At 40.4% G+C, this 27845-nt stretch overlaps 3 protein-coding genes across 6 annotated transcripts in view; 1 reads left to right on the top strand and 2 right to left on the bottom strand.

The window, feature by feature from the left end:
* The window catches only part of LOC127764030 (cycloartenol synthase), a 31808-nt gene extending 22875 nt beyond the window's left edge, over positions 1-8933 (bottom strand). The window contains exon 1 of the mRNA XM_052288840.1: positions 8721-8933. Coding sequence (XP_052144800.1) covers positions 8721-8918 — 198 coding nt within the window. The 5' untranslated portion in view covers positions 8919-8933. The remainder of the gene's footprint in view (positions 1-8720) is intronic.
* Positions 1233-23591, bottom strand: LOC127764028 (achilleol B synthase-like). Of its 4 annotated transcripts, none has more exons than XM_052288836.1 (18): positions 23284-23591; positions 22577-22768; positions 22383-22472; positions 21483-21671; positions 19747-19831; positions 19420-19586; positions 19002-19190; positions 18689-18802; positions 18223-18345; positions 18013-18135; positions 17748-17846; positions 17246-17302; positions 16930-16976; positions 16682-16825; positions 16426-16603; positions 15664-15744; positions 15497-15580; positions 1233-1637 (listed from the first exon to the last, which is right to left on the bottom strand). In XM_052288836.1, the coding sequence occupies exons 1-18, from the start codon at positions 23482-23484 to the stop codon at positions 1533-1535; spliced, it is 2268 nt and encodes a 755-aa protein (XP_052144796.1). In that variant the 5' UTR covers positions 23485-23591; the 3' UTR covers positions 1233-1532. The 4 variants fall into 4 exon arrangements, with proteins under 4 accessions (XP_052144796.1, XP_052144795.1, XP_052144797.1 ...); XM_052288835.1 differs by lacking the exon at positions 1233-1637 and adding an exon at positions 14504-14867; XM_052288837.1 differs by lacking the exons at positions 1233-1637; positions 21483-21671 and adding an exon at positions 14504-14867.
* LOC127764033 (molybdopterin synthase catalytic subunit) lies at positions 12732-13792 on the top strand. The gene has a single exon (XM_052288845.1). It carries the CDS (start codon positions 13046-13048, stop codon positions 13625-13627), a length of 582 nt encoding a protein of 193 aa, XP_052144805.1. The 5' UTR covers positions 12732-13045; the 3' UTR covers positions 13628-13792.
* Positions 23592-27845: the final 4254 nt, after the last annotated feature.

Below are 27845 nucleotides of genomic sequence, written 5' to 3' on the forward strand. Positions count from 1 at the left end.
ATTTGATATGATGTTTTTAGGAAAAGTTTTTGGAAACTAAACAGCTCCTTAGAGCACTCCAACTAAAAGTCCTTATTACATGAACATGACATACTCCAGTCCTTATTACATTAATGCTCTATGTAAAGAATGAAAGCTCAGGCCAGAGAGAAACGGTCATCGTTATTGGTTGCCACGCCATACATTGAAGGGTTGAAAGCCCCGTCCGGCTTCCAACAACCTTTGAGATTTCTTCTGTTATAAAATATAGCTATTTCTAAATTCAAAATTACTCTAAAATATAGATATTTCTTCACCCACTCCTTCATCTCAACCATTCACAATTATATCCTATTTATTTTTTTCACCTACTTTCTTTTCTTAAATAATAATTGTCTTTTACTATTCAATTCTACTTATACTTAATTTGTATTTTCTATAAAATTCTCTAGAAATGTTTATATTTTGTAACATATGGAATAGATTCACTGTTCTGTCACGAAAGAGTCGCGTCAAGGACACAAGCACACTGTAGTGCAGCAATTGCCAGAAATCGATAGCCAACAAATTCTCTAGAAATGTTTATCTTTTGAAACAAATGTAATATGTTCATTGTTATGTCACGAGGAGAGTCGTGTCACGGACACAAGCACACTGTAGTGCAACAATTGCCAGAAATCGATAGCCAACAAATTCTCTAGAAATGTTTATATTTTGGAACAGATGTAATATGTTCATTGTTCTGTCACGAAGAGAGTCGCATCAAGGACACACGCACACTGTAGTGCAGTAATTGCCAGAAACCGATACGCCATCAAAACCCATCTGCCATCAAAACAAATACTCCCTCCGGTTTCATTTTAATTGACGTTTTGGACAATGACATGGTCTACAAGATACATCTTTGACCTTATTTTTCTATTATAATATATATAATAAATAAATGCATGTTTACTTTTATTATAGTACTTTAAAAGACAAATCTATATATGTTGTTTTAGTTCCTTTAAACTAAATATTTTTAAAGTTATTGATAGTCTAAGTTATAAAAGTTTGACCTCAACCTTGTCTAAAACGTCAATTAATATGGAACCGGAGGGAGTATTGATTTTCAGTAGACCTTTCTTCTTAATACAACACTATGCAACTATGCAAGTCTCTTGTAAGAGTTCTCATTGGACCTTATAACTGTAATTCTGAAAGAGCCCAAAACTGAAAACAACAAAAGCTGCAAACCATCTGTGCCCACCTTCTGAAGGAAGATCTCTTTTTTTTTTCTTTCCCAGAGAAATTTATTAAGACAGTTTATCTTCATGGATACAAATACAACAACAACAAATCATGTTTAAGTTTCACTCTCTTCCTATACTGTTTCCCAGCGAATTATGTTTACCAGGTCTTGACAATATATACAACATCAGGTAGTATATAACTAAGTACATATTTGTATAGGGTGATGAGGTGCTCAGTAACATCTGTAGCATATATAAGAGATTCATGGCATGCCATCGACCCCTTCCTTTATCACAATGCCATGCTCATGCATGCCTCTTTTAGCGGAGATGCCAGCAGTACTCTCCAAGAGCCCAGATGGGGAATATGTTGCGGTAGTTGGGGTAATTGAACAAGAGGGAGCAATTGAAGCATCCAACGTGTTCCTAACATCAGTACAGGAGCACAAGCAAAACATGAGATAGACCTTAATATGTTCACACAAGTAATGCTGAATCACCTTAGAACATCCCCAGGAGTTAAACTAATTGGCCATCTAATTAGTTTCTTTTCAAGTTTCCACAATGACAGTTAAAGATGGAATTGTATGTCTTAAAATCCTTGTACAGAAGGTATTGTATGGTAGATCTCAGTTCCTTACATGTTGCGAAGTCCTGATTTTTATCTAATGTAAACACCATGGTTCTTTCCTAAAAACCACTTGATTTGTGCGAGGAAGCAATAGCCCATGGTTCAGTTCTTTTCTGAATGTAAACAGAACTATATTGAGCAGTATAATGTAAAATTTAGTCTAGTCATATTATGTATTACTTGATGACCATAGTTCACGTCAGAGAAGCTGGGAGAATTAAACCCCACTCCTGACATACGATGCATTGTATAGGAGGAACCTTTTTTTATTGTGATGTTCACTTCATTCCATAAAATTACTGCTGAATAAACAAACTCAAGTTTTCCATGAATCGATATAAGACATACCCCCAACAAAACTGAAATGGGGACTTACTTGTTGGGGAAACTCCCCTGTTTCTAACTGCATATTGATTAATTCTTTTGCAGCACAATGCAGTGGGGTTGGATCTCGCTCCATCTTACATCCAAATTAAATAGTTACAGAGATCATTGATAAACAAGTTATTCCTATCAGAATTAAATTGAGAATACAAAAAACATACCTGTCCAGCATAAATTAAAGTCAGCATTGCCCAAGCAGTATTCACTACATGAGCACGATCACCTTTGATGTTTACATAGACCTGTTTGATATTACAAAAAAATGAAAATCAATGGGGAAATCTGCAAAAGGTTAACATTTCCAAAAAGTGTGTTTTAACAGTGAGTATTAAACCAAGCCCCAAATATGCCAAAATTTGTAGAAGTTTGCAAACTTCCCTCATAAAAAGATTTCTTTTGAATGGAAGCAGAGCTTGTTGCAAATGAAAATGAATAACTCCAACATACACAACAGATCAAATGAATGTGCTGTGCTTCAAATCCTATGCTGATTCAAGAATGAATGTTTGCTTGGATGGCTTATTTTGAGGGGTGTGAACAAGCATGCCCGTACAGCCATATTCAAGACACAAAATCAACAGGGTGCACACCATTACTAGTGTTATGAGCATTGGTTCTACAATTCTACTATACGTTCAGTAAATGCCAGTTCTAGTTGAATTTAAAGTCCTGCTTTAAAAAAACTATGCTAATTAACCCACCATTGTTTTTCCTACATGCCAATTATCACAAAACTTCCAACAAAACGAACCATATATGTGTATTCAACCATAAAAATTAAAATGAACAATCAAAAGAGCTAGAGAGATAAAAAAAACTCACCTTAGTTTCATTAGAAACGTGGCTTTCTCCCCATCCGCCAGTATTGAGCTGTTTTGACAATATAAAGTCGCATGCTTTCCTGATGGAAGAACTATTCTCATATGTTCTTCCAGCAGCAATTAATCCTTGTACTGAAAAGAAGGCCCCATAGGTGAAGCATACACCCCAAGTGCCTAGCCTGCCGAATAACCAAGTTATTGTGTTACAAATTGTTACTCCCTCCGTCCCACAATATAAGGGATTTTGAGTTTTTACTTGCAACGTTTGACCACTCGTCTTATTCAAATTTTTTTTGCAAATATAAAAAACAAAAAGTTGTGCTTAAAGTACTGTGGATAATAAAGTAAGTCACAAATAAAATAAATAATAATTTCAAAAAATTTTGAATAAGACGAGTGATCAAACGTTGCAAGCAAAAATTCAAAATCCCTTATATTATGGGACGGAGGGAGTAGACTAGAAGAGAGAAAAAATATCCACTAGTCAGTAAAATGCTCTTGCTACAAACCATGAGCCATCTTTGCGTTGCGTGTTCTCAATAAACATTGATGCGTTTCTAACACATTCTTCTATCTCTTCAGTACGGTAACCAGGGCATAGTTCTTTGAACAGCACCAAAGCTTGAAGCACTGAGGAGGTACATTCTGGATATCTGCCAATTTATAGAACAGTATGAGTTGCAAGGAGTTATTTTATCTACAAAGTGAAAGGGGCTACCAGGATTTATGTAATTGCATCACTTACGGATAATCAACCACCATATCTGGAAAACTTTCGCAAGGCTTGAGAATCTAGGTTGGAAAAAGAGAAGACTTGTCAGGCTTACTGGAATGGCCATAAGAATTTGCAATAAAACTGGTGATTTCTTCAATGTAAATGTACTGGAACATACATGACGTGCTGAATCAAATAGTCGTGTTTTATAATTTGAAGTACATGCATGTTACTGATGTTATTTCAACATCATAAATTAGATTGATTGTGTTATGATGTAGGCACAATCATGGAGTTTTTTTGTGATGTTAGGGTGTTAGTGTGCAGAAACTCACCTCTATCCAAGTAGAAGTTCTTTTACATTCATATGTAGAAATGGTACCATCTTTGTTCTGCAAGGAAAAGCTAATACGTTGACAAAATCGATTTCACATCTTAAAATCATGCCAACAAGAACGTTCTGAAGGAATCACCCAGACTAATGAGACCATAGTTTTCACAAGATTACATATGGGGGTTAGTCTTGAAGGAGATTACAATTTGCATACCACAAAAGATAGGAGGCAATCAACAGCATCATACAGCCTTTCTCTTTCAATGGGATCCCCAACCATGCTACTAGATATCTTTGTCAGCAACAATACAGCCTGGAAATGAAATTATGTAAGATTTCTAGGGTAGACATAATAGAAATTATGCAGAATTGGGAATATATCAAGGCCAATATTTTTTATATGCATGAGCTTCTTCGATGTGCTGTCACCGATTAGGACTGGATTAATATGACACTAGTTTTATACCTCATTTGCCTACATTAGTAACCAGGAAAAGAACAAAGAACATAATGACCTTCAGTGCTTCTGCTGTAGTGTCAGACACAGCCCACCCATTGTCTGCAGAGGAAAGAGTCCAAGAACCCTTTGATCTATGGCGATGCCAGTAACTTTGGTCACCAGGATGATTCCTTACAACCTTCAAGAAAGATTATGCAATTTATGTTGAATCTTATAGTCTTATACAGCAGTTGGTTTCTAAATTTAGATAATGAAAGTATAGATTCTGAACCTGGGAATTTTTCATGAATTCGTGGGCTCTCTGAACAGTTGAAGCATACTCATTTACAAGATCAGTGGCACAAAACGCTTGAATTATTAATGCTGTTTCCCAGCTTTGGCAACCATCATATACCTATCATCGAGATAACAATTTATCACAGTTTTTCATATCTTTGCCTGAGATAAAATAGCTAACTTTCTAGAACAAAAGGCACAGCAACTTTAGAAATTTAGCTTTATAGCTGTTGTAGGTTGGAAACCTTCTTGGTATATGTTTAACATATCTACTGATGTATTCCCTAAATATGCGATGAACATCACTGAAAGTACAACTATCCATAGGTGTATAACCTCGTTTCTCTGTTAAATTAATGACAGAACTAGATAGTAACAGGAAATCTTTCCTAGATGTAAAGTATGTCTTAGGGTAGTACCGGAAGTGGACACATTAACCATGTTAGCCCCACTTCCACATGAAATTTGTCAATTTATGCATGAAAGACACAAAAGTTTAGTTACCTGCGCCTTCATGCCATCTTCTGAAAGCCACAAGAAATCAGGTACCCTCGCAAGATGCCTCTTGAATGCGTCTGAATTTGGATCTTCCGCCCAGCAGCAGACCATGTTTAGAGCCTGAATATTGTTTAAAGTAACAAGTAATAAGAAGACAAATACCGCTTCACACAAACCGTTTGAATTCTGATGCCTAGCTCAAATCTGACATATCCTAGCCTCCCCGGAATCAAATTTAACACTTTTTTTTTTGAACTAGGGCCCATGGCCCCCATTTCTCTTACTAGAAATGAAGAGCAAAGTAAGAATCAAATTTAACACTTAACATCAAACATCTGTAATTGACGATGACTATCACAAAGGGGAAAAAAATTGAAGCTACCTTGTTGACAGAGCAAATGCAGAGGTACTGCGTGTTCTCGTCCTCGTAATGGATGTGCTCCATGAGTGCATCCAAAGCTCTCCCCCTCAGCTTGTTCATCGCCCAGCTGCTCATCACCGGCTCCACCCACTTGTACAGCCAACTCCACACCGCGTTCTGCAGCCGCGTCCTCGGGCAGACCAGATCCTCCTGCCACCACCAAAATCCAGAGCATGAAGAACAGTTAGAGGAGAGAGAGAGACAGGGGGGATGGAGGAGGAACGGCGCCGCCGGAAGGAGGGCGAGTCGCCACTGCCGCCGCCGCCGCCGCCACCGGCGGCGAGAATCGCCGCCTCACGACGGGCCACGCCTCCCCCAAAAAGAAGCCCAATTACGTTAGGCCCAATTAGAGGCCCAACAAATTCGGCCCAGCCTAAAATAGTATCTCTCTCTCTCTCTACCTTGGCGCAGGCGCTGCGGGCCTGGGCCCAATCGATGGTGAGGTAGTGGACCGGGTATATCTCCTCTCGCAGTGCCAGGATGGTCGGTGTGGTGGGGCCCACGAACTTCTTGCCGTACAGGTAGGCCATGGGCAGGTATACCATGCGGGTCAGGCACCAAAATTTGCCTGCACCCAAATTAAAATTTATTCTTAAAAATAAATTTAATGAATTTTCTTTTAAACATACATATACATATCACTACATATGTAACACCACGCTCACAAAAACGTGAAATACGCTCTCTAACATATGTTTTAAGAGACAGAAACTAGTGGCACATTCATGATCTCACTAAAATCCTGTTAAAAGTCTACCTACACATGCGTAATAAATTAATGAAGTTTTGATAAAATATAAACTCCAAGCACTGCCACTAAATTGTTTTATATTGCTACTATTTGATGTAGGAGGATATATACATACACAACACAGTCTCCTATTAATATTTACCTGGATGAAAGGGAAGGAACTGTGGGGCTAGCCATAGCTCAGGGAAGATGGGGTTGTTTCCTGCCCACTCGTACACTCCAAGTATCTGTAGCGAATTCAAATTAAGTTGACGGAAACGAATCAACAAGCTACGTGTATTTAGTTAGCAGCATGCACTAATTATATATACTTCAGAATATATGTTAAACTCTGTTTGATTTTTATAAGAGCTGCATGTTTTAATTTGGAAAGGTCGATCTTGATGAATAACATTGTTAGTTATCATCGGCTGTATTATGAATGACTATAAAACCAATTGCGTGAAAGTACTTAAAAATATAAATCTTTATACGATTAATTTGTAAATGCTAAATATACCTATATATCATTTAGTTAACCATTATATTGCTCAAATTTATACTACTATATAGCTTAGCATTTTGACATTAAACTGCCCCAATGAAAGTAATTCTTTAGCAAGATTTATTATATAGTGCATTTTCATGGGATTATATAGTAGACAGACCGAGAGCCATATCTTTCCCCACTGTGGAACAAGGGTAGCGCCACCATGCGATATGATCCAGATACGTCCTCTAGCCAATTGCTCATTGGTTAGAACTTCGCCGAGAAGCCTTAGGGTGATATAGTTTGAACATGTGCCAAACATGGTGCTCGAGCTCAAGAACGTGCCCCATCCACCATCCTCGTTCTACACACACATGTAGATATTGATGTCACAAAATATAGAATATCCAATGTTTTCTAGTAAAAGCAGATACTTTGATAAAACTTTCACAAAACTATAGATTTAAAACGGTGTATTACAAACTACAAATATTTTTAGCATTAAATTTATCATGTGACTATTGGTTTAAGATTAAGTATCATAAAAACATGGATTTAATAATAAAATTATCACAAAACTGTAGGTTTAAGGGATTAAAATCAATACTCTTGTGATGACAACGTTATTGAAATCTAAAGTTTTATGATATTTCACTTTAAATCTATAGCTTCATGATAAATTTGATGGTCAATATGTAGTTCTATGATACGTCATCTTAACTCTATAGTTTTACAATAATTTGGTTAAAATTTATGTAGTTTGTAAAATTTTCTTAATGTTTGTTTCTTCATACTAGTGCATTTAATTGTTACTTACAAAAATATGCTTATATATCTGAACTGTGCTTTAATTTATGCAAACCACCACATTTTTGTTTTTATAGTGGTAGCAGTACTTGTGGACAGTAGAGTAATAGATGTTCTTCTATACTTAATAAAATCTTAAACCATATTGGCTTATTATTTTAGGGTCAGCCCGTATATAGTTTTTTTTTTTTGTTTGTTTCTTTGCCTGATGGTTGTAGATATATCGACATATCTCCCGCCGATGCTCTGGTGATATCGTAGTGTCCAGTGATCCAGTGACATATAAAGCAAATATCTGCATTTATTTTGGACAGCAATTAGATCACTAAAACCCTCGAAAATATGAATTAATTTAGCTAGAGACAATCAGACAAATACAATTGAATATTAATTACCAAGCCAGGCATGATGAACATAACACCACTGAAGTCGCCAGGCCAGTGTCCATCGTCTGCTTGCAGAGAGGAGAACTCGTCGAGAGCTCGCCTCAACGAAGCCATGGCGATTTCTTCAGTCACCTGTTCCTTCTCTCCAAGCTTGACGGCCGGTGGAATACTATCACGACGACGTTGAAGCTTTTTCTGTTTTGCAAACTGCAACAAAATCGAAATGAATGTAACATCGTATGAAATGAAACCAAGAAAATCATATCAGATGAAAGCCAACACTGTCACGACTTCGTATTGGTGTTAATTGCAATTAATTAATTAGTAACTTATTAAATAAACATTCATCTTATTCAAAAATATTTTATATATAGATATAAAAGATAAATTATTATTTATTGATAAAACAGTTTAGAAAAAATATATAATTATTCTCTTTGGATAGTTAAACATACGTATAAAACCTAACTGCATCATATATTAAAAAAAGGAAAAGAGTATAACCGGTCGATCGTCGGTTAGCCGATGATTGAGCGGTTAAGTAACATATATGAACCTGCATGCGCATGAGGAGATCCGCCGACTCGCGGCGGCGGAGGCGGTCATCGGTGAACTCACGGCGCACCCTCTCGACGTCGGCGCGGTCCTCCGGCGTGCCGTGGTCGGGGTCGAGCTCCCACACCGCCCGCCCGAGGAAGCCATTCGTCGACCGCAGCAACGCGCCGCCGCCCTCGGCCACCTTCAGCCTCCACATGCTAGCTAGCAGCTTTAGCTATATGTATATGGCCGCGACCACCACCAGCAGCTGCCAGCCAATCAACGGGTACTCGCCGGAGATGGAGAAGAAGGTGTAGCTAACTTAGCTATAGACTATAGAGCATGCACACGCGCGTGTGTTTGGTTTGCTCTTTGCCTCCTGGACAAGGCCTACCGATAGTATTGGCATGGCTGCTGGCTTTTTAAAGGGCTTGGAGCCAAATGGTGCCGCTTGGGATAAGCTGATGATGTACGCGGTTGTCCTTTTCATGGATATTCTTTCTATGGAGTACTAATACATAACCCCATCATCTGTAGCCGGATTTCTACCAAGAAAGAGTTGTATTTTTTTAAGCCATACGTTGATTTTTTTTTAATAACGGAAGAAAATTATGTCATTTGCTCAACGAGCTATGGCCCATTATTGCATAGATCCACTCAATTCTGAGCACACACCAACAAATCCATAAAAGCATATCCAAATAACACTAGATAAAACTCTACAATTATTGAAGCTTATTTGTAAATCTCTATCCAAAGTTGGCGAAAAATTATATAACCGTTGACTCAAGGTTCGACATGCAGCGTTCATAAGTTTATTGTTCTCATCACACCTTTATAGTTGTGCCCAAAACCGGAGTCAATACCTTGTTTTGAAAAGTACTTGTATATAAGATTTGAATAGTGATTTATCCAAAACCATATCATTTCTGCTAAGCCGTAGAGCCTAACATATAGAATATGCTTTAACAAGGATAAGATTTTTGGTTTTATAATTTATTAATACCCACAAACCAATTCCCAAAGATATAAGATACACTACGTGGAGGATATAAAAAAAAGAAATTTATGCTGCTCTCTAGAAAAATTTGGTAAAATACCAATCCAGAAGTAAATAATAGATCATCTCATTTTTCATAAAAAACAACAAGCAATATGTTGATTTGACAAAAGATAAATTTTTTTAAGCTAGTATAAATCAGGTGTCCATTTTTTTAAAAAAGATCAGGTTGTCACATGGTGCAGTCGACCACTAATAATAAACTAAGTTGTATATGATGAAAAAAAAAGTTAGCCGTTGAAACATTTAAAAATTTGCGAAACACATGATGAACATGTTGCTATTGCATTTAAGACATTAAATTTTAATGGATAAACATACTCCCTCCGTCCCAATAAAAGTAAATATAGGACTGGATGTGACATAATATATTATAGTACAACGAACTAGACAGGGATATGTCCAGATTCATTGGACTAGGATGCGTCATATCCAGTATTAGGTTGGTTTTTTGTAGGACGGAGGGAATATATCTTTATTTTATCAAAATAATGTGACATGTTGCTCTAAAGATTTAATTATAATGAATATAACGGTGTGATCGGATCTTATATCAGATAAGCAGTTTAAGAGAAAAAATATTTCGAAGATCGCTATGAACTATGCATCGTGGATCCAACGGTACAGCCTTTCCTCTCTTGCCTCTTTCCCTCCCTCGCATATTTGGTGACAGTGGCCTTGGGAGGGGCTACCTGATCAGCCGCCGACTTCACCGGGAGCTAGGGTTTTTGAATTTTGGTAATCTTGGATTTAGGGAAATTTTTTATTTTTTTTGCCAAAAGTCTATTGTAATCGGGCGTCTTAATTCGCTCGTCTATGAAAACTAATTTTTATTAACAGGCATATTAAACTTGTCCATGTATGAAAATCAATTTTCACGTACGATTGCGATGTCCGATTATGAAAATCTTTTTTTTACATATATGCTAGGCTAGGTGGTTGCTCCACCCGCCCGTAAAAAAATATATTTTACCTTATCTACAGTAGTGTGCATACCCCAGTAATTAAACCATGTTTGGTTGCACGCTTCATAAGGGATTGCGAAACCAAAACCCTAATTTGAAATAAATATATAATTAAGGATGAATAGTCCTCTAAATGACTTACCTCATTTTATCCTCATCCCACCAATTAAACTTGGACACAAAACTTACGTCCTAATCACGGCGGTCGCTTTACTTGATGCCACCAATTAAACGTAGGGATAAGGGCAATACTTGCACCGAGATGTGCTTTCAATGGTCCTGTAAATAACACAGGAAACGACCGTCATCAGCTAGCACCATATTGCTGGCCCAACACACATTCATTTTTAAGTACGAGATGGTTACTGTGCCACAACTAGCTTACTCTTTAGTATCTTCAGCCGTTTTCGTTTCACATACCATGAATATAATGAATTAATATAATATAACTGTACCTCTCGAGAGTGTGCCCTTCGAAATTGAGTGCCAAATGGCCCAAATCAATCAGTACAACAGTATATAAAAATGCAAATCAATTGAAAGCAGCGCAGTCAGCATGACTGAATTTTTTAGTTGATTCAATTTGCTATTCATAGTTGAATTAGGCTGCGTTCGTTCACAGGAGAAAGGGGAGATTGTGACTCATTTTCCGCGCGCACGCTTTTCAAACTACTAAACGGTGTGTTTTTTGAAAAAAAAATTCTATAGAAAAGTTGCTTTAAAAAATCATATTAATCCATTTTTGAAGTTTAAAATAGTTAATACTTAATTAATCATGCGCTAATGGCTCACCTCGTTTTACGTATCTTCCCAATCTTCTCAATCTCCTCTCCCTCAAACACAGCCTTAGTGTTCAGCATTTATGCTCAAACAACAACAACTAAGCTAATCTGAATTCAAAAAACAACTAAGCTAATCAGAGAGGGTAAATGGTTGGATTACCAAAATCTAAATCTTTTATCGGAATTAAAAGTTACCATCGAATCGATGGAGATCGGTCTGACCGGAGTTGATGCGTAAGTCTGACTGGACAGATACCTCCGGGCTGATCGCCCGTTGCGCAGCCGTCACCTGTTGCTGCTGCAGTCGGTCTGAATGAGCAGTAGACGTCACTCTAACCGCCGCACCCGAGCAAAACACAAATCAAAGACTCTTGAAAGTAGATTAATCTTTATTGCTTCTATGCGTATTTACAAAGTGCAAGTGAAAAATAGGGGCTAGGGCTCATGAATAATGTTGCTTAACATAAAGTGTTTGAACGATTTATAGCTTTGGTCAGATCTGTACGTTGAAGACTTGAAGTCGTAGGTCCTCATCGTTTCACTTATACTTATACTTATATACTTATGTTTATAAACTAAAATTTAATTTTTTTAAATTTTAGTTTTGAACTTGATTTTAAGGTTTTTTTCATGATTTATTTTGCAACATTTTCTTTTATATCGCTTAGGAGTTTGAACTATAAATTAATTTTTGTTTGCTAACAAACAGTAGAAATAAACATCAGGATAAGCGGAATGATGGGATCGATAGTATCAAAATGAGAAATAGTTGCAACGTGTCTTAAATCTTCCTATCTTCAGCTAGCCTACAGAACTCAATTCAATTTCTTATTAAATATACTATGAAGAGATCATAAGCTGAACCTATTGCTGCTACATCTGAATTTCAATTTCAATTTAAATGCTGCAAATATTGTGAAACCTGAAGATTCCGAAGCAGATTGGATTTATCTAGCGCATGCTCGCTCGATTACTTCATAGCTCAAAATTTCATAGATGGCGATGGGACCGATCATCAATCTCCATGGTGAATTCACGTATTAGGGGATGGAGATGGTTAATATCTACCATCTACGAAAAATCTAATGGTCCAAAACACATCACTATCGAGGATGGCGGGCAGGGAGGCCGCTCCACTCCCTCCCTATCCCTCGCGGTGACCCGCATGCATCGTAGCTAGGGACCAATTATAGACTTTATTAGTCGTTTTGGCTATAAAATTGAAGCCCAATAACCAGATATGTATAGCTTCTAACCCTAGTCAACGTCAACCCTCCCCTTCCCCACATTTCTCCAATCTCCACCTCCACCGCGCCGCCGCCGCCGCTCCAGAGTCCAACGCGCGCGCCGCCGGCCGCCGCCTCCCCTTGCGCCGTCGCGCGGGCTCGGTCCCATCCCCAACCGTCGACGAGCGCGCGCCGCCGGCCGCCGCCTCCCCTCGCGCAGTCGGGCGGGCGCGCTCCCGTCCCCACGAAACCTTATCTCTCTCTCTCTCTCTCTCCCACGAACGCGACGACTTCGATCTCAACCCCACCCCATGGCTAGCGACGAGCTCCCCGTGGCGGCAGCGGCGGCCGAGGAGGAGGACCTCGTGGAGATCCTCGACGAGGGGTCAGGCCGGCTCGACATCGCACGGTACGTGGGCCACGTCCGCGACCTGGCGGCGGGCGCCATCGCCACGTTCGAGGGCACCACCCGCGACAGCTTCGAGGGGAGGCGGGTGGTGGAGCTCCGGTACGAGGCGTACGGGGCCATGGCGCGGCGCCGGCTCGCGGCCATCCTCCGGGAGGCCCGCGCCGCCCACTCGCTGCGGCGGCTCGCCGTGGCGCACCGCCTCGGGACGGTCCCCGCCGGCGAGGCGAGCGTGTTCGTGGCGGCGTCCGCGGTGCACCGCGCCGACGCGATGGAGGCGTGCCGCTACGTCATCGACGAGGTCAAAGCGTCCGTGCCCATCTGGAAGAAGGAGGTGTACGACGACGGCGAGGTCTGGAAGGAGAACCGCGAGTTCCTCGACCGCACCACCACCGACGGCGCCACCGCGTCGTCGCCGGCGCCGGCGACGCGGCCGGCGAAGGGCGGCGGTTGCTGCGGCAGCAAGGTGAGAGTCAACGAGAGCTGATGCCAACCGCCGGATCGCGATCGGACGGACGTGGTTTTTTTTTATTTTTTTATTTTAAAGAGAAGAGAAGGAACTACTTGTATCATGTGACTGTGTAACCGGAAATTAAATTCCGTGAGAAAATAATGAAACACGCAATGTCTAAATTTAAATTTCAGAAGCAAATTCCACCAAACGTAATAATTATACCATCAACTTTGCCAACTGAGCACAACAAATCAATGGTTGCGTAGTTTATCTGCCTTTATTTTTGTTTTTCCTAACGAAGAAGCAGAGTAGCTGTCGCATTCGCACGGGAGTCACAAGATGATCACAAATAGTAGTGGCTATTAATTGCTTCGTTTGATAGATTTGACAAATTTTGCGATATTCACATATGACTCATGTAAATTTTGCTACTAATGACAGTTTGATAGTAGTGACATAACTTTGTGGTATTTCACATTCTTTGCTGAGACAAGGCCACGTGATTGCCCAAGATTCAGTTGATACTTTGTGCAAGCCATCATTGCTGCGTGAATAACCCTCTTTTTAACACGAGAAAATTGCAAAAAACACACCAGATATCACCTTGAGTTTGAGATTCCTCAGATACTACTATTGTTGCAAATACTTCCTCCTAATTCTGACATTTCTCTCCAATTAGCATTATTAACGTGCTTTTTTTCCAGTTTCAGTGTTGTACAGTAGGAATTAGCGTATTTGTTGATAAACATGTCAATAAACACATTTTCGAAGCAATAGGATCACATCTAACTCATCTTTCTCATTGAATTTGTCAAAGAAACCAACCACCTAACCACATGAAGCGAGCACAAAAGCTCATTTTCGACAACCCCGATATCAGAGCAAAGACTCGATATAAAACGGAGGGAATAGTAAATAAGAACCCATCATATATATTGAATTTTTTTTAAGCCTCAAAAGCCAATGGGTTATGAATTTACGATAACCAGTCTTGACAATATATATACAACATCAAATTGGATCGCAAGCAATTACATCCGAGATATGCAACGGAGCTAGAAGATTTTGCTTGTTTTTTTAGGTATAGCCGAGTAATATTTGTACAGGGCGATCAATATATCTGCAGCATGTATAAGAGTTTCCTGCCATGTTCTCATGCACGCCTCTCTGAGCGAAGACGATTACAATACTCTCCAAGAGCCCAGATGGGAAATAAGTTGCGGTAGTTGGGGTAATTGAAGAAGGCGGAGCAATTGAAGCATCCAACGTGTTCCTAACATCAGTACAGGAGCACAAGCAACACATGAGATAGATCTTAAAATGTTCACACAAGTAATGCTGAATCACCTTAGAACATCCCCAGGAGTTAAACTAGGCCATCTAATTAGTTTCTTTTCAAGTTTCCACAATGACAGTTAAAGATGGAATTGTATGTGTTAAAATCCTTGTACAGAAGGTACTGTATGGTATATCAGTTTGTTACTACAGTAAAAAATATATCGTCGATGTCCTGATTTTTATCTAATGTAAAGACCATGGTTCTTTCCTAAAAACCACTTGATTTGTGCGAGGAAGGTTATAGCCTATATCATTTTCAGTATGCTAATTGTATTGCTAGATCATGGTTTGGTTCTTTTCTGAGCATGTAAACAGAACTGTATTGAGCAGTATAATGTAAAGTTTAGTCTAGTCATATTATGTATTAATTGATGACCATAGATCACATCAGAGAAGCTGGGGGAATTAAACCCCACTCCTGACATACGATGTACTGTATAACATGAACTTTTTTTTTTCTTGTGTTGTTCGTCTCATTCCATAAAATTACAGTTGAATAACGAACTCAAGTTTTCCATGAATCGATATAAGACATGTCCCCAATGGAACTTAAATGGGACTTACTTGTTGGGGAAACTCTCCTGTTTCTAACTGCATATTGATTAATTCTTTTGCAGCACAATGCAGCGGGGCTGGATCTCGCTCCATCTTACATCCAAATTAAATAGTTACAGAGATCATTTGATAAACAAGTTATTCCTATGAGAATTAAATTGACAATAAAAAAATACCTGTCCAGCATAAATTAAAGTCAGCATTGCCCAAGCAGTATTCACTGCATGAGCATGATCACCTTTGATGTTTACATAAACCTGTTTGATATTATAAAAAAAAAATCAGTGGGGAAATCTGCAAAAGGTTGACATTTCCAAGAATTACCTTTTAATTTAATGGTGTATTAAACAAAACCTCAAAATACGTTAAAATTTGTAGAAATTTGCACTAGTCCAACTTCCCTCAAAAGATTTCTTCTGAATGGAAGTAGAGCTTGTTGCAAATGAAAAGTAATAACTTCAACATACACAACAAATCAAATGAATGGGCTGTGCTTCAAACCCTATGCTAATTCAAGAACAAATATTTGCTTGAATGGCTTCCTTTGAGGGGTATGAACAAGCCCGCCCATGCTCAAGGCCTAAACTGAGCAGGGTACACACCATTACTAGGGCTGTGAGGTTGGTTCTACTATACCTTCAGTATGTCACTTCTAGAGAAGATTTGGGGATAAACAATGCTCAATTGATCTAGTCCCAAGGCAAAATATTGTGTACAAGGTGATGAGAAATTAACAAAACACCCCTAATATCCTTAACGCAGTAAATGCCAGTTCTAGTTGAATTTAAAGTCGTGCTTTAAAAAACTATGCTAATTAATCACCATTGTGTATCCTACATGCCAATTATCATAAAACTTCCAACCAAATGAACTACACAGGCTTATTCAACCATAAAAAAAATGAATGATGTTGAGAAAGAGAGAAAGAAAAAACTTACCTTAGTTTCATTAGAGACATGACTTTCTCCCCATCCACCAGTATTGAGCTGCTTTGACATTATAAAATCACATGCTTTCCTGATGGAAGAACTATTCTCATATGTTCTTCCAGCAGCAATTAACCCTTTTACTGAAAAGAAGGCCCCATAGGTGAAGCATACACCCCAAGTGCCTAACCTGCCAAACAACCAAGTTATTGTTAGACTAGAAGAGAGAAAAATTCTCCACTGGTCAGTAAATGCTCTTTCTACAAACCATGAACCATCTTCGCCTTGTGTATTCTCAATAAACATTGTTGCGTTTCTAACACACTTCTCTATCTCTTCAGTACGGTAACCAGGGCACAGTTCTTTGAATAGCACCAAAGCTTGAAGCACTGAGGACGTGCATTCTGGATATCTGCCAAATTAAGTACAACGTGAGTTGCAAGGAGTTACTATATCTACAAAGTGAAATGGGTGCTTCACGGATTTTCTAAGCACAATGTTACTTGCATCACTTACGGATAATCGACCACCATGTTTGGAAAACTCTCACAAGGATTGAGAATCTAGGTTATAAAAGGAGAGGACATGTCAGGCTCCGCAATGGCAATAAGAACTTGAAATAAAACAGGTGATTTCTTCAATGTAAATGTACTGAAAATACATGACGTGCTAAATCAAATTATAATTTGAAGTGCAGGCATGTTGCTGATGTTATTTTAACATCATAAAAAAGTTTGATTGTGCTATGAGTTATGACGTAGGCACAATCATTGAGTTCTTTTCTGATGTATGTTTATAAAGCATATCGGGGCGATAGTGTGCAGAAACTCACCTCTATCCAAGTAGAAGTTCTTTTACATTCATATGTAGAAACGGTACCATCTTTGTTCTGCAAGGAAAAGTTAATACGTTGAGCAGATGGTTTTCACATCTTTAAACCATGACAACTAAAACTTTCTGAAGGAATCTCCCCGGACTAATGAGACTTTTTTTTTAAACCGAAGGACTAATGAGACTATGAGAGCACAATCACCATTTTTAGTTCGATTTTTAACATTTTGGCCACATAAAGTTGGCAACAAGTTGTGCAAGTTCTGAGCTTGGATTTGGATTTCACAGCTGCACCCATACTGAGTTCCAGACAAAGGTTATGTAACATATTTAAGCCCATTGTCCCTGTAAGTCTGGTGCGACAGACTCCTTTAACCTCTCCTGGTTAGCACAACTGATAACAGTATACGAGATATAGTTTCCACAATATCACGTATGTGGGCTACTCTGAAAGGAAATTACAAGATCAGGTTTGATAGCTGTATTTAAAAAAAAATGCATACCACAAAAGATAGGAGGCAATCGACAGCATCATGCAGCCTTTCTCTTTCAATGGGATCCCCAACCACGTTAATAGATATCTTTGTCAGCAACAATACAGCCTGGAAATGAAATTATGTCAGATTTCTACGGAAGACAGCGTAGAAATTATGCATGAGCTTATTCGATGTGCTATCACCTATTAGGACTAGATTAATATGACACTAGTTTTATACTTCATTTGTCTACATTAGTAACAAAAAGGAAAGAAGAAAGAAACATAATGACCTTCAGTGCTTCTGCTGTAGTGTCAGACACAGCCCATCCATTGTCTGCAGATGAAAGAGTCCAAGAACCCTTTGATCTATGGCGATGCCAGTAACTTTGGTCACCAGGATGATTCCTAACAACCTTCAAGAAAGAATATGCAATATATGCTGGATTATCTTATAAAGTAGTTAATTTATGATTTAGATTATTAAACTAGAGATTCTGTACCTGTGAATTTTTCAAGAACTCATGGGCTCTCTGAACAGTAGAAGCATACTCATTTACAAGATCAGTAGCACAAAACGCTTGAATTATAAATGCTGTCTCCCAGCTCTGGCAACCATCATATACCTATCATTGAGATAACAATCTATCACAATTTTTTTCCTTGAATAAATAGATAATTTTGTAGAACGAAAGGCGTGTCATGTTTAAAGATTTAGCTTTATTCCTATCATACCAATTGATATTTCTACTGATGTACCCCCTAATTATGCAATTGAACATCACTGGAAGTACAATAATTCATAGGTCTGTCCTGGTTCCTCCATTAAATTTAATGAAAACACTAGATAGTAATAGGAAAATTTTCCTAGATGTAAAACATTTGTCAAAGTTATGGTAGTACCGACAGTAGACGCATTAACCATGTTACATATTCAATTTATGCACGAAAGACACAAAAGTTAATAACCTGTGCCTTCATGCCATCTTCTGAAAGCCACAAGAAATCAGGTACTCTCGCAAGATGCCGCTTGAATGCGTCTGAATTGGGATCTTCCGCCCAGCAGCAGACCATGTTTAGAGCCTGAATGTTGTTAAAAAGAATCAATAAGAAGACAGATATCAGTTGATATATCCAAACAATCTGAATCCTGATATGTCTAGCTCAAATCTGACATACCCTAGTCCCTCCAGAATCAAACTAACAGTCAGCACCAATGCACCATACATATCTAATAAACGATATGACCATAAAGAGGAGGAGAAGAATAAATTGAAGCTACCTTGTTGACAGAGCAAATGCAGAGGTACTGCGTGTTCTCGTCTTCGTAGTGGATGTGCTCCATGAGCCTATCCAAAGCTCTCCCCCTCAGCTTGCTCATCGCCCAGCTGCTCATCACCGGCTCCACCCACTTATACAGCCAACTCCACACCGCATTCTGCAGCCGCGTCCGCGGGCAGACCAGATCCTCCTGCCATCACCAACACCCAGAGATCATTACGAACAGTTAGAGGAGAGATACAGGGACGATGGTGGAGGAACGGCGCCGCCGGAAGGAGGCGCGTAGAGCCACCCGCACCGCGCCGTCGCCAACGTCGCCGCCGCCGCCGCCGTCGCGGCCTCCCCACTCTACCACCTCCTCGCGGGGCACTCCTCCCCCAACAAGAAGCCCAACAAATTCGGCCCGGCCCAAAAATTACCTTGGCGCAGGCGCTGCGGGCCTGGGCCCAATCGATGGTGAGGTAGTGGGCCGAGTAAATCTCCTCTCGCAGCGCCAGGATGGTCGGCGTGGTGGGGCCCACGAACTTCTTGCCGTATAGGTAGGCCATCGGCAGGTATACCATGCGAGTTAAGCACCAGAATTTGCCTGCACAAAAGTAAATTCAGTTCAAAATTAAAGAATTTTCATGAACCTTAAGTCTGATATAAACTCCAGGCATTGCCATTAAACTGTTTTTGATTTGTGTGCAACTAGCTACTATTTGATGTAGGAGTATACAGTATGATTATTACTAGTATATATATACCTGGATGAAAAGGAAGAAATTGTGGGGTCAGCCATAGCTCAGGGAAGATGGGGTTGTTTCCTGCCCACTCGTACACTCCAAGTATCTGTAGTGAATCAAATTAATTTGTCCGAAATCAATCAACGTGTTATATTATAAGTCGTTTGACTTTTTTCATAATCAAACTTTGTCAAGTTGGCCCAAATTTATAGAAAAATTTAACAACATCTAAAATATCAAATTAGTTTCATTAAATCTAACATTGAATATATTCTGATAATATATTTGTTTTGTGTTGAAAATACTATTAAATTTTTATATAAACTTGGTCAAACTTAAAGAAGTTTGACTAGTAAGGTTTCCTGTTCTCTTTCCGTCCGTTTTTTTTCTTTTTTCGCTGTTTTTTCTTTTTTATACCTATATATATAATAAGTAAGGTTTCCGGTTCTCTTTTTGTCCTTTTTTTCTTTTTTCGCTGTTTTTTCTTTTTTCCATCTTTTTTTCTTTTCCCCCGTCCCTTTTTTTTTCGGGCTTAGGTTTTTTTCCGCCGTTTTTCTTTTCATTTTTCGTTTTTTCTCCTTTTTTTTTTGTCTTTTGGGCTTTTTTTTTCTACCTTCCCTCTAATCAGGGTACAAAATTTCGGAACGAAATTTACGAAATTTCAGGTCTATTGGTGGGTCCCGATAAACATGAGCTCCGGTTAAAAATTTCGGCAAAACAATGTTCATGGTAAAAATCCTCAATTTCCTATCCCCTCCTCACTTATATACCAAAGGCTGCTGCTGCTTCGCTATCCTCCAACAGCTCGCCCAGCAGGCAGCAGGTCGCCATCCTCCCAAGCTAGCGAACAGCGGCCGCGGCGGTGGCCGGAACCGGAGGCGGCGGGTTGGTTGGAGCGGCCGGCGGCGGCGCTACACGGCGCGACGACGACACAAGCCGCGTGGGCCTCACGAGGCTGGAGTGGCCGGCGGCGTCTCCGTGGCTCTTCGGCACCACGACGACGATACAAGGCGCGGGCCTCGCATCCTCCGTTTGGCTAGAGTTGCCGCTGGCGGCTCCATCGCTCTTCGGCAGCACGACGATGACCGGACGACGACACAAGCCGCACAAGCCTCGCATCCTTACGTGTTACTGTGTTTCAATCTCCTGTTCCTCTGCTTTGGATTGAATAGACTCGATGCTCATCTATACTCTGATCTTGGTAAAATTTCTTTATTTTTATTGTTTAAATTCAAATTTTGTTTGAAAATTCCGTTCGAAGTTTCTGAAAGATTTTCGAAATTTCGGTGACCCCCGAAATTTTTCCCCTTCCCGATAGAGTGAACCCTGCCTCCAATTCTTACCTTGGCAAATGATTATCTCGGTTGAAATTTTCGATTTTTCTAACTTTTTTGTGAATTTAGTCAAATTCAGTTAAATTGTGTTAAAATTTCAAAAAATGGTCTTAAAAAACGCCGAAAATCCCAAAAACTCAGAAATTTCGTTTCTACCGAAACGGCCGAAATTTTTGGCGCGAAAGTGAAAACCTTGTACTATAAAACCAATCGTGTGAAAGTACTTTAATTAAAATATGAATCGGTTGGTACGATTAGAAAGTGCTAAATATACCTATCATTTAGTTAACCATTATATATTAGTCATATTTATATAAATCAAGATGTTTCGAAAGTAAACTGAACCCTACAAAAATCAACGAAAGCAATTGTTTAGCAAAATTCATTATTGTGTGGATTCATGCAATAATATAGTAGACAGACCGAGAGCCATATCTTTCCCCATTGTGGAACAAGGGTAGCGCCGCCATGTGATATGATCCATATGCGCCCTTTGGCCAATTGCTCATTGCTTGTCTCTTCGCCGAGAAGCCTAAGGGTGATATAGTTTGAACATGTGCCAAACATGGTGCTCGAGCACAAGATCAAACTGCCCCATCCACCATCCTCGTTCTATATAACACATGCATGTGTAGAATTTGCGGTCACAAAATATGGAAAATCAAATGTTTTTAAAGTGAATTTCACAAAATTACATATTCTCTAACCAAGCTATTATAAAATTATATATTTTAAATGGTGTATCATAAAACTATAGAATTAATATTAAATTTATCGCGGAATTGCAGATTTAAGAGCGAGTATCATAATATTGTAGATTTAATAATAAAGTTATCACAAAATTATAGGTTTAGCACCAAATTCATCATAACTTATTACTCTAATATAATAATATATAGTTCGAGTAATTTAAATAAAACCTATAGTCTTGTGACAAAAACATTATTAGATATGTACTTTTGCAATATTTTAATGATAATTTTGATGGTAAATTTGTGTTTTGTGATACGTTATCTTAAATCTATAGTTTTGACACAGTTTGGTTAAGTTATATGTAGTTTTGGGAAATTTACTCAGTGTTTTTTATACTAATGACATTTAATTGTTACTTAGAAAAATATGCTTATATTTTGTCTGAGCAAATAAGTCTGAACTCGTGCTTTAATTTATGCAAACCACCCATTTTTGTTTTTATAAACATTCGTACTGCAAGTACTGGAGTAACACACGTTCTTCTATAATTAAAATTATTAAACCATGAATACATGAGCATATTATAATTATTTTATGGTCAGTCGTCCATATATACGGAAAAAAATATGCCTGATGGTTATAGATATAGCGACATATCTCCCGCCGATGCTCTGGTGATATGATAGTGTCCAGTGATCCAGTGGCATATAAGGCAAATATCTGCATTTATTTGTACAGAAATTAGCTAGATCACCAGAAATTAAACAACGAAATAGCTAAGCATAAATTATTTAGCCAGGACAGATACAATTTAAATATACTACCAAGCCAGGCATGATGTACATAACACCACTGAAGTCTCCAGGCCAGTGTCCGTCGTCTGCTTGCAGAGAAGAGAACTCGTCGAGAGCTCGTCTCAACGAAGCCATGGCGATTTCTTCAGTCACCTCCTCCTTCTCTCCAAGCTTATTATTGACGGGTGGAATACGATAACGACGACGTTGATGCTTGTTTTGCTATGCAAATTGCAACACAAAAGGAAATGAAAATAACACCGTATGAAATGAACGAAACCCTGCAACAAAATCAAATGAAAGCGAACACACCGTACAGTTTCATATTGGGGTAAATTGCGTTTCTCAAAAAGTATTGGAGTAAATTGCAGTTTAACTAATAAGTAATTATTATATAATATATACAAATAAGAGATATAGAACCATTCGTGTTTATTACTCCCTTTTTTCTTTAATATATGAGGTGGTTATTGATTTTCGAAAGATACAGAGCCATTCGTGTTTATTACTTCCTTTCTTCTTTAATATATGAGATTATTGATTTTTAAACATATATTTGACCGTTCATAATGCTTTCTCTCTCTATATATAAGTCGTTCTTAATGTACTGCAGTGATGATATAACCATAACCAAAATAGAAGTATATAACAACTGAATACTTTTATTAATAAACGAATAGCGACATTATATATTTAAAAAACTAAGGGATGAATGAGCGTATGTAATTAATATATACTTGCATGCGCATGAGGAGGTCAGCTGACTCCCGGTGGTGAAGGCGGTGGTCGGTGAACTCACGGCGCACCCTCTCGACGTCGGCGCGGTCCTCCGGCGTGCCGTGGTCGGGGTCGAACTCCCACACCGCTCGCCCAAGGAAGCCATTCGTCGACCGCAGCAACGGCGTGCCACCGCTCTCCGCAACCTTCAACCTCCACATGGCCGCCGCCAGTCAGTCAGCCAATCAACTCGCCGGAGATGGAGAAGAATGGCCACCTAACTAGCTCCAGCTAGCTAGAGCACAGGTTTTGGATTAATTTGCTCCTAGGCAAGGCATAGCAATACCTAGCTACTCACATATGGCTGGCTTTTAAAGGGGAGGACCTTGGCGCCAAATGATGCCACGTGGGATAACTACCATTCGCAGTGTGTCCCACTGTAATGCTGTGATGAAATAAGTTAATTTGTACGAGATTTGATATTTTCTAGCACTACGTACGAATCTGGACAGACGTCGTAGTGCTAGAAAATATCACATCTTATATTAGATTAACTTATTTTAGGATGGCGTGGGAGTCCATGTCATAAAATTGTAAAACCCGATTTGACAAAACTTTGCTTATTGTTCATATTTAATTTAAGAAAAAGAGGCAGGACAGAATGAGTAGATTTTTTTCATTCAAATTAATCATGCGAATTATCTGCGGTCCAATCTGCCTGTCGACTGAAATTATAAGTAAATTTTCTGTCAAATCTGATAGGGAAGTTTATCTTCTGTTGTTTTGTCCACGCAACATATTATAGCTATTTTAAACTTGTGCATGTGTGTCATTTAGATCCCCAAACTCTCAAAATGCATTTTCGGATCTCTGAACTTGTCTTCGATGTCATATAGGTCCAAACGAGCTACAACCCACTCCATGCGCTGATGTGGCATGCCACGATAGTGCCTACATATTAGTTAGACCCACGTGCCAATCACATAGAAAAATAAAATTAAAAAAACATATTTTCTCCTCTCTACTTTAGAATTTTTTTTTCTATCTACCTTATATGAGAAAATTATGGTTTTTAATTATATGGATTCCACTTACACGTAGGCACCACCGTGACAATACCACGTCAGGACATGGAGTGGGTTAGAACTCGTTTGGACCTATATGACACCCATGATAAGTTCAAATATCTAAAAATGCATTTTAGGAGTTTAGGGACTTAGATGACACACCCGCATAAGTTTAGGGACCGCCCATATACTTCACTCCTAAATAAAATCTCAATCGTCTCACTCTCACATGCATCACGCTCTGATTGTGTTGTGAAATCTAACTATTCAAGTATAAAGATGAAAATCAGTTTTCCTCAAAAAGAAAATGAAAATCCAGAGCGATAAGCTTTTACTAGATTTTTAAATTACAGTATCAGAACATACACATGTAGAAAATGAAAAGAGGTGCAAAACAAAGGAGTCAAATACACGGCAAGAACAAATAAAAGGGTGTATGGAACAAAGGAGCCATGAAACTTATAAAACAAATTACAGTGTGCAATATATATCTAGATATATATAGACGCAAAGAGAATCATTGCAGCGGAATTATTCATGTAAAATTCTTCATGCCCTTACCCTAGCTATTTAATTTGGAAAAAAGTACGAATTACCCCCTCCCCCGAACTATCACGGTCGACCGAATTACCCCTGAACCACAAAACCGGACATTCTTCACCCATAACTATGTAAACCGGACAAATTACCCCCCTCGACCTAATCCACAGTGGTTTTGGTCTATGTGGCGTACGCGTGGCAGTCCAGTCAGCTTTCTATTTATAAAAAAGTAGTGGGGTCCACCTGTCATATCTTCTCATCTCACTCTCCGTCTCTCTCACTCATCCTCCCCCAAGCACGCGGGTCGAGCGGCCGCGGCGGCGCGCACGGCGGGCGGCGGCGTGGGACGGCGCGGACGGTCGGCGCGCGAGGGCCGGCGACGGGCGAAGTCAAGGTGGCTGCCACGCAGTCCCAGGTCGAGCGGCGCGGGGGTCGGCGCGCGAGGGCCGGCGACGGGCGGCGTCGAGGTGGCGGCCGCGCGGGCGCAGGTCGAGCGGCGCGGGGGTCGGCGCGCGAGGGCCGGCGACGGGCGGCGCGAGGTGGCGGCCGCGCGGTCCCAGGTCGAGCGGCGCGGGGGTCGGCGCGCGAGGGCCAGCGACGGGCGGCGTCGAGGTGGCGGCCGCGCGGGCGCAGGTCGAGTGGCGCGGGGGTCGGCGAGCGAGGGCCGGCGACGGGTGGCGCGAGGTGGCGGCCGCGCGGTCCCAGGTCGAGCGGCGCGGGGGTCGGCGCGCGAGGGCCGGCGACGGGCGGCGCGAGGTGGCGGCCGCGCGGTCCCAGGTCGAGCGGCGCGGGGGTCGGCGCGCGAGGGCCGGCGACGGGCGGCGTCGAGGTGGCGGCCGTGCGGCGCTTGCGGTCGGCGCGCGAGGGCAGGCGATGGGCGGCGTCGAGGTGCTCGGCGATGACCTCCTCCGCCTCCCTTCCCCCGCTGCGCTGGTGCGTGCCACGCTCGCGGACAGGTCCTTCTGCGCTCGCCACCACACGCTGCCGATCTTCCTCTCTGCCGCCTTCGCCTCCGGCCTCGTTCCTCACCGGCAGCGGCTGGGCCTTCGCCTCGTTCCTCCCAAGGCGCCGCGAAGAAGCTCGCAGTCGCCGACCCCGCACACCTCCCGTCCCCGCGACGTTGCCATCCTCCCATCCCCGCGCCGCCGCCCACCATGAGCTCCGGCTGCCTCCTCCGCGGGCGGCCAAAGGGAAGAAGAGGGCGGCGGCGGCTGGATTTAGGGGAACCAGCTCGCCTCCGTGCCCAGCCGCGCGAGCGAGCTCCGCCGCTGGCCGTCCGAGTACGCGCACGAGAGAGAGAGCGCAAGGGGCTGGGAGAAGTTGGATGACAGGCGGGCCCAAGGGATTTTTTTTTCTGATTAGGCTGCCACGTTGGCGCCACATGTGATAGCTGAAATCAAAACCTCCCAGAACAGTGTTCAGGGGGTTGTTTGTCCGGTATATATAGTTTAGGGTGTAAAATGTCCGGTATTTAAATTTAGAGAATAATTCGGTCGACCGTGATAGTTCAGGGGATATTTCGTACTTTTTTCTTTAATTGTGGTCTTACAATTATTAGTACTGGCACATAAAATATACTGGCGATAAGGGCTATGTATACGTACTGGCGTATGTATATCTGCGGGCGTGTGTGTTTTATGTGATTGTAAGGAAAATTGATCATAAAAACTTATAAATTTCTAAGTAAAAGAATGAAATTAACCTAAAACATAATTTGTCTTTTTACTTTGGAATTATACAATGCAATCAATTCCTCCACTTAAGGCCCCTTTGATTTATAGGAAAATGTAGAAATTTTGGAGGATTTCAATCCTATGGGAAAAAAAAATCCTATGAAAGCCTTTGAAACAAAGGATTGAATTCTATCTAATCCTTTAAAATTCCTATGAAATAGGTAATCCTATACATATATTGGAGGAAAGTTAGCAAGAGGTATAACCTCTTGGAACATTTCCTCTGAGTCTTTCTCATCTGATTTCTGCGTTTTTCCTGTGGTCCAATCAAATGGCCATTCTGGTGTTTTTCCTGTGTTTTGCAATCCTCTGTTTTACAATTGTATTCCTGTCAGAATCCTGTGTTTTTCCTATTTCTCTATTTTTTTATTCCTACGATTTTAAAGGGGCCCTTAATTTTTTCTTTTTTTTCTCAACTATGAGAAGGGGTTCAGATATGGAAAGGAAAAAGGTTGAATTGAACAAGTGATGGGACTGACATGCTCTCTGTAGCGCCTAGCGGCAGTGAAAACATATGAGAATAATCTGAGAATTAAGCGAAGCATGCACGCCTAACATGCTAGCTTGGGTGGTGTTTGAATCTCCTGAAGATAAAAATGAAGATTAAGTATTTCACGCAAAACAAGGTGGTAGTAACGTGTGATTAATTAAGTTTTAATTATTACAAGCTTGAAAAATAGATTAATCTGATATTTTAGAGCAACTTTCATATAGAAAGTTTTCGCACGAAACACATCGTTTAGCAGTTTGAAAAGCGTGCCACCAATATCCAAAATTTAATCCAACTCTTCTGGGAGAATCCAACGCAGCCTTTACACTGTATGATTTGCAGACCCGAAACCTGAAGATTATTTTACACTAGCCTCGGCTAGCTAGAATAAATCAAACGTCAAGAATTCCATGAATTTTGAGACTTTCGGTATAAATATGGAACAACCCACTTACATATACAGCGAGGACATTAATCTTTTAAGCCACAACTCTTATAACCGTGTTTACTCGTGGAGCTTTTCTACACCATATTAGTAATTTTATCAGAATGGCTACCCTTCTGTTGATAGAAAATCTATTCCCAAATCTTACAGATTTTGATTCACTAGATGTGCTTTTCGATTCATGCTCTAGATGTTTTTTCTCCAACTCTGACATCCTCCTTTTCTTCTTCAATGCCGGTGACAACCCAAACTCTAGCGAAGAGCCAATAAATGAGGGTCCCGGGTTAGAGTGGGGATGGGAGGGGTG

This window comes from Oryza glaberrima, chromosome 2 (assembly GCF_000147395.1).
Source record: "Oryza glaberrima chromosome 2, OglaRS2, whole genome shotgun sequence".
NCBI lineage: Eukaryota > Viridiplantae > Streptophyta > Magnoliopsida > Poales > Poaceae > Oryza > Oryza glaberrima.

What these genes read in the sequence shown, in the direction of transcription:
- LOC127764033 (XM_052288845.1), top strand. Translation starts at nt 13,046, where the DNA reads ATGGCTAGCGACGAGCTCCCCGTGGCGGCAGCGGCGGCCGAGGAGGAG.
- LOC127764028 (XM_052288835.1), bottom strand. Translation starts at nt 23,484, where the DNA reads ATGTGGAGGTTGAAGGTTGCGGAGAGCGGTGGCACGCCGTTGCTGCGG. An exon ending in ATTTCTTCCTTTTCATCCAG is followed by an intron (nt 19,587 to 19,746) that starts GTATATATATAC and finishes ACTTTTGTGCAG; the next exon opens with GCAAATTCTGGTGCTTAACT. An exon ending in CTACAGCAGAAGCACTGAAG is followed by an intron (nt 17,847 to 18,012) that starts GTCATTATGTTT and finishes TTTCATTTCCAG; the next exon opens with GCTGTATTGTTGCTGACAAA.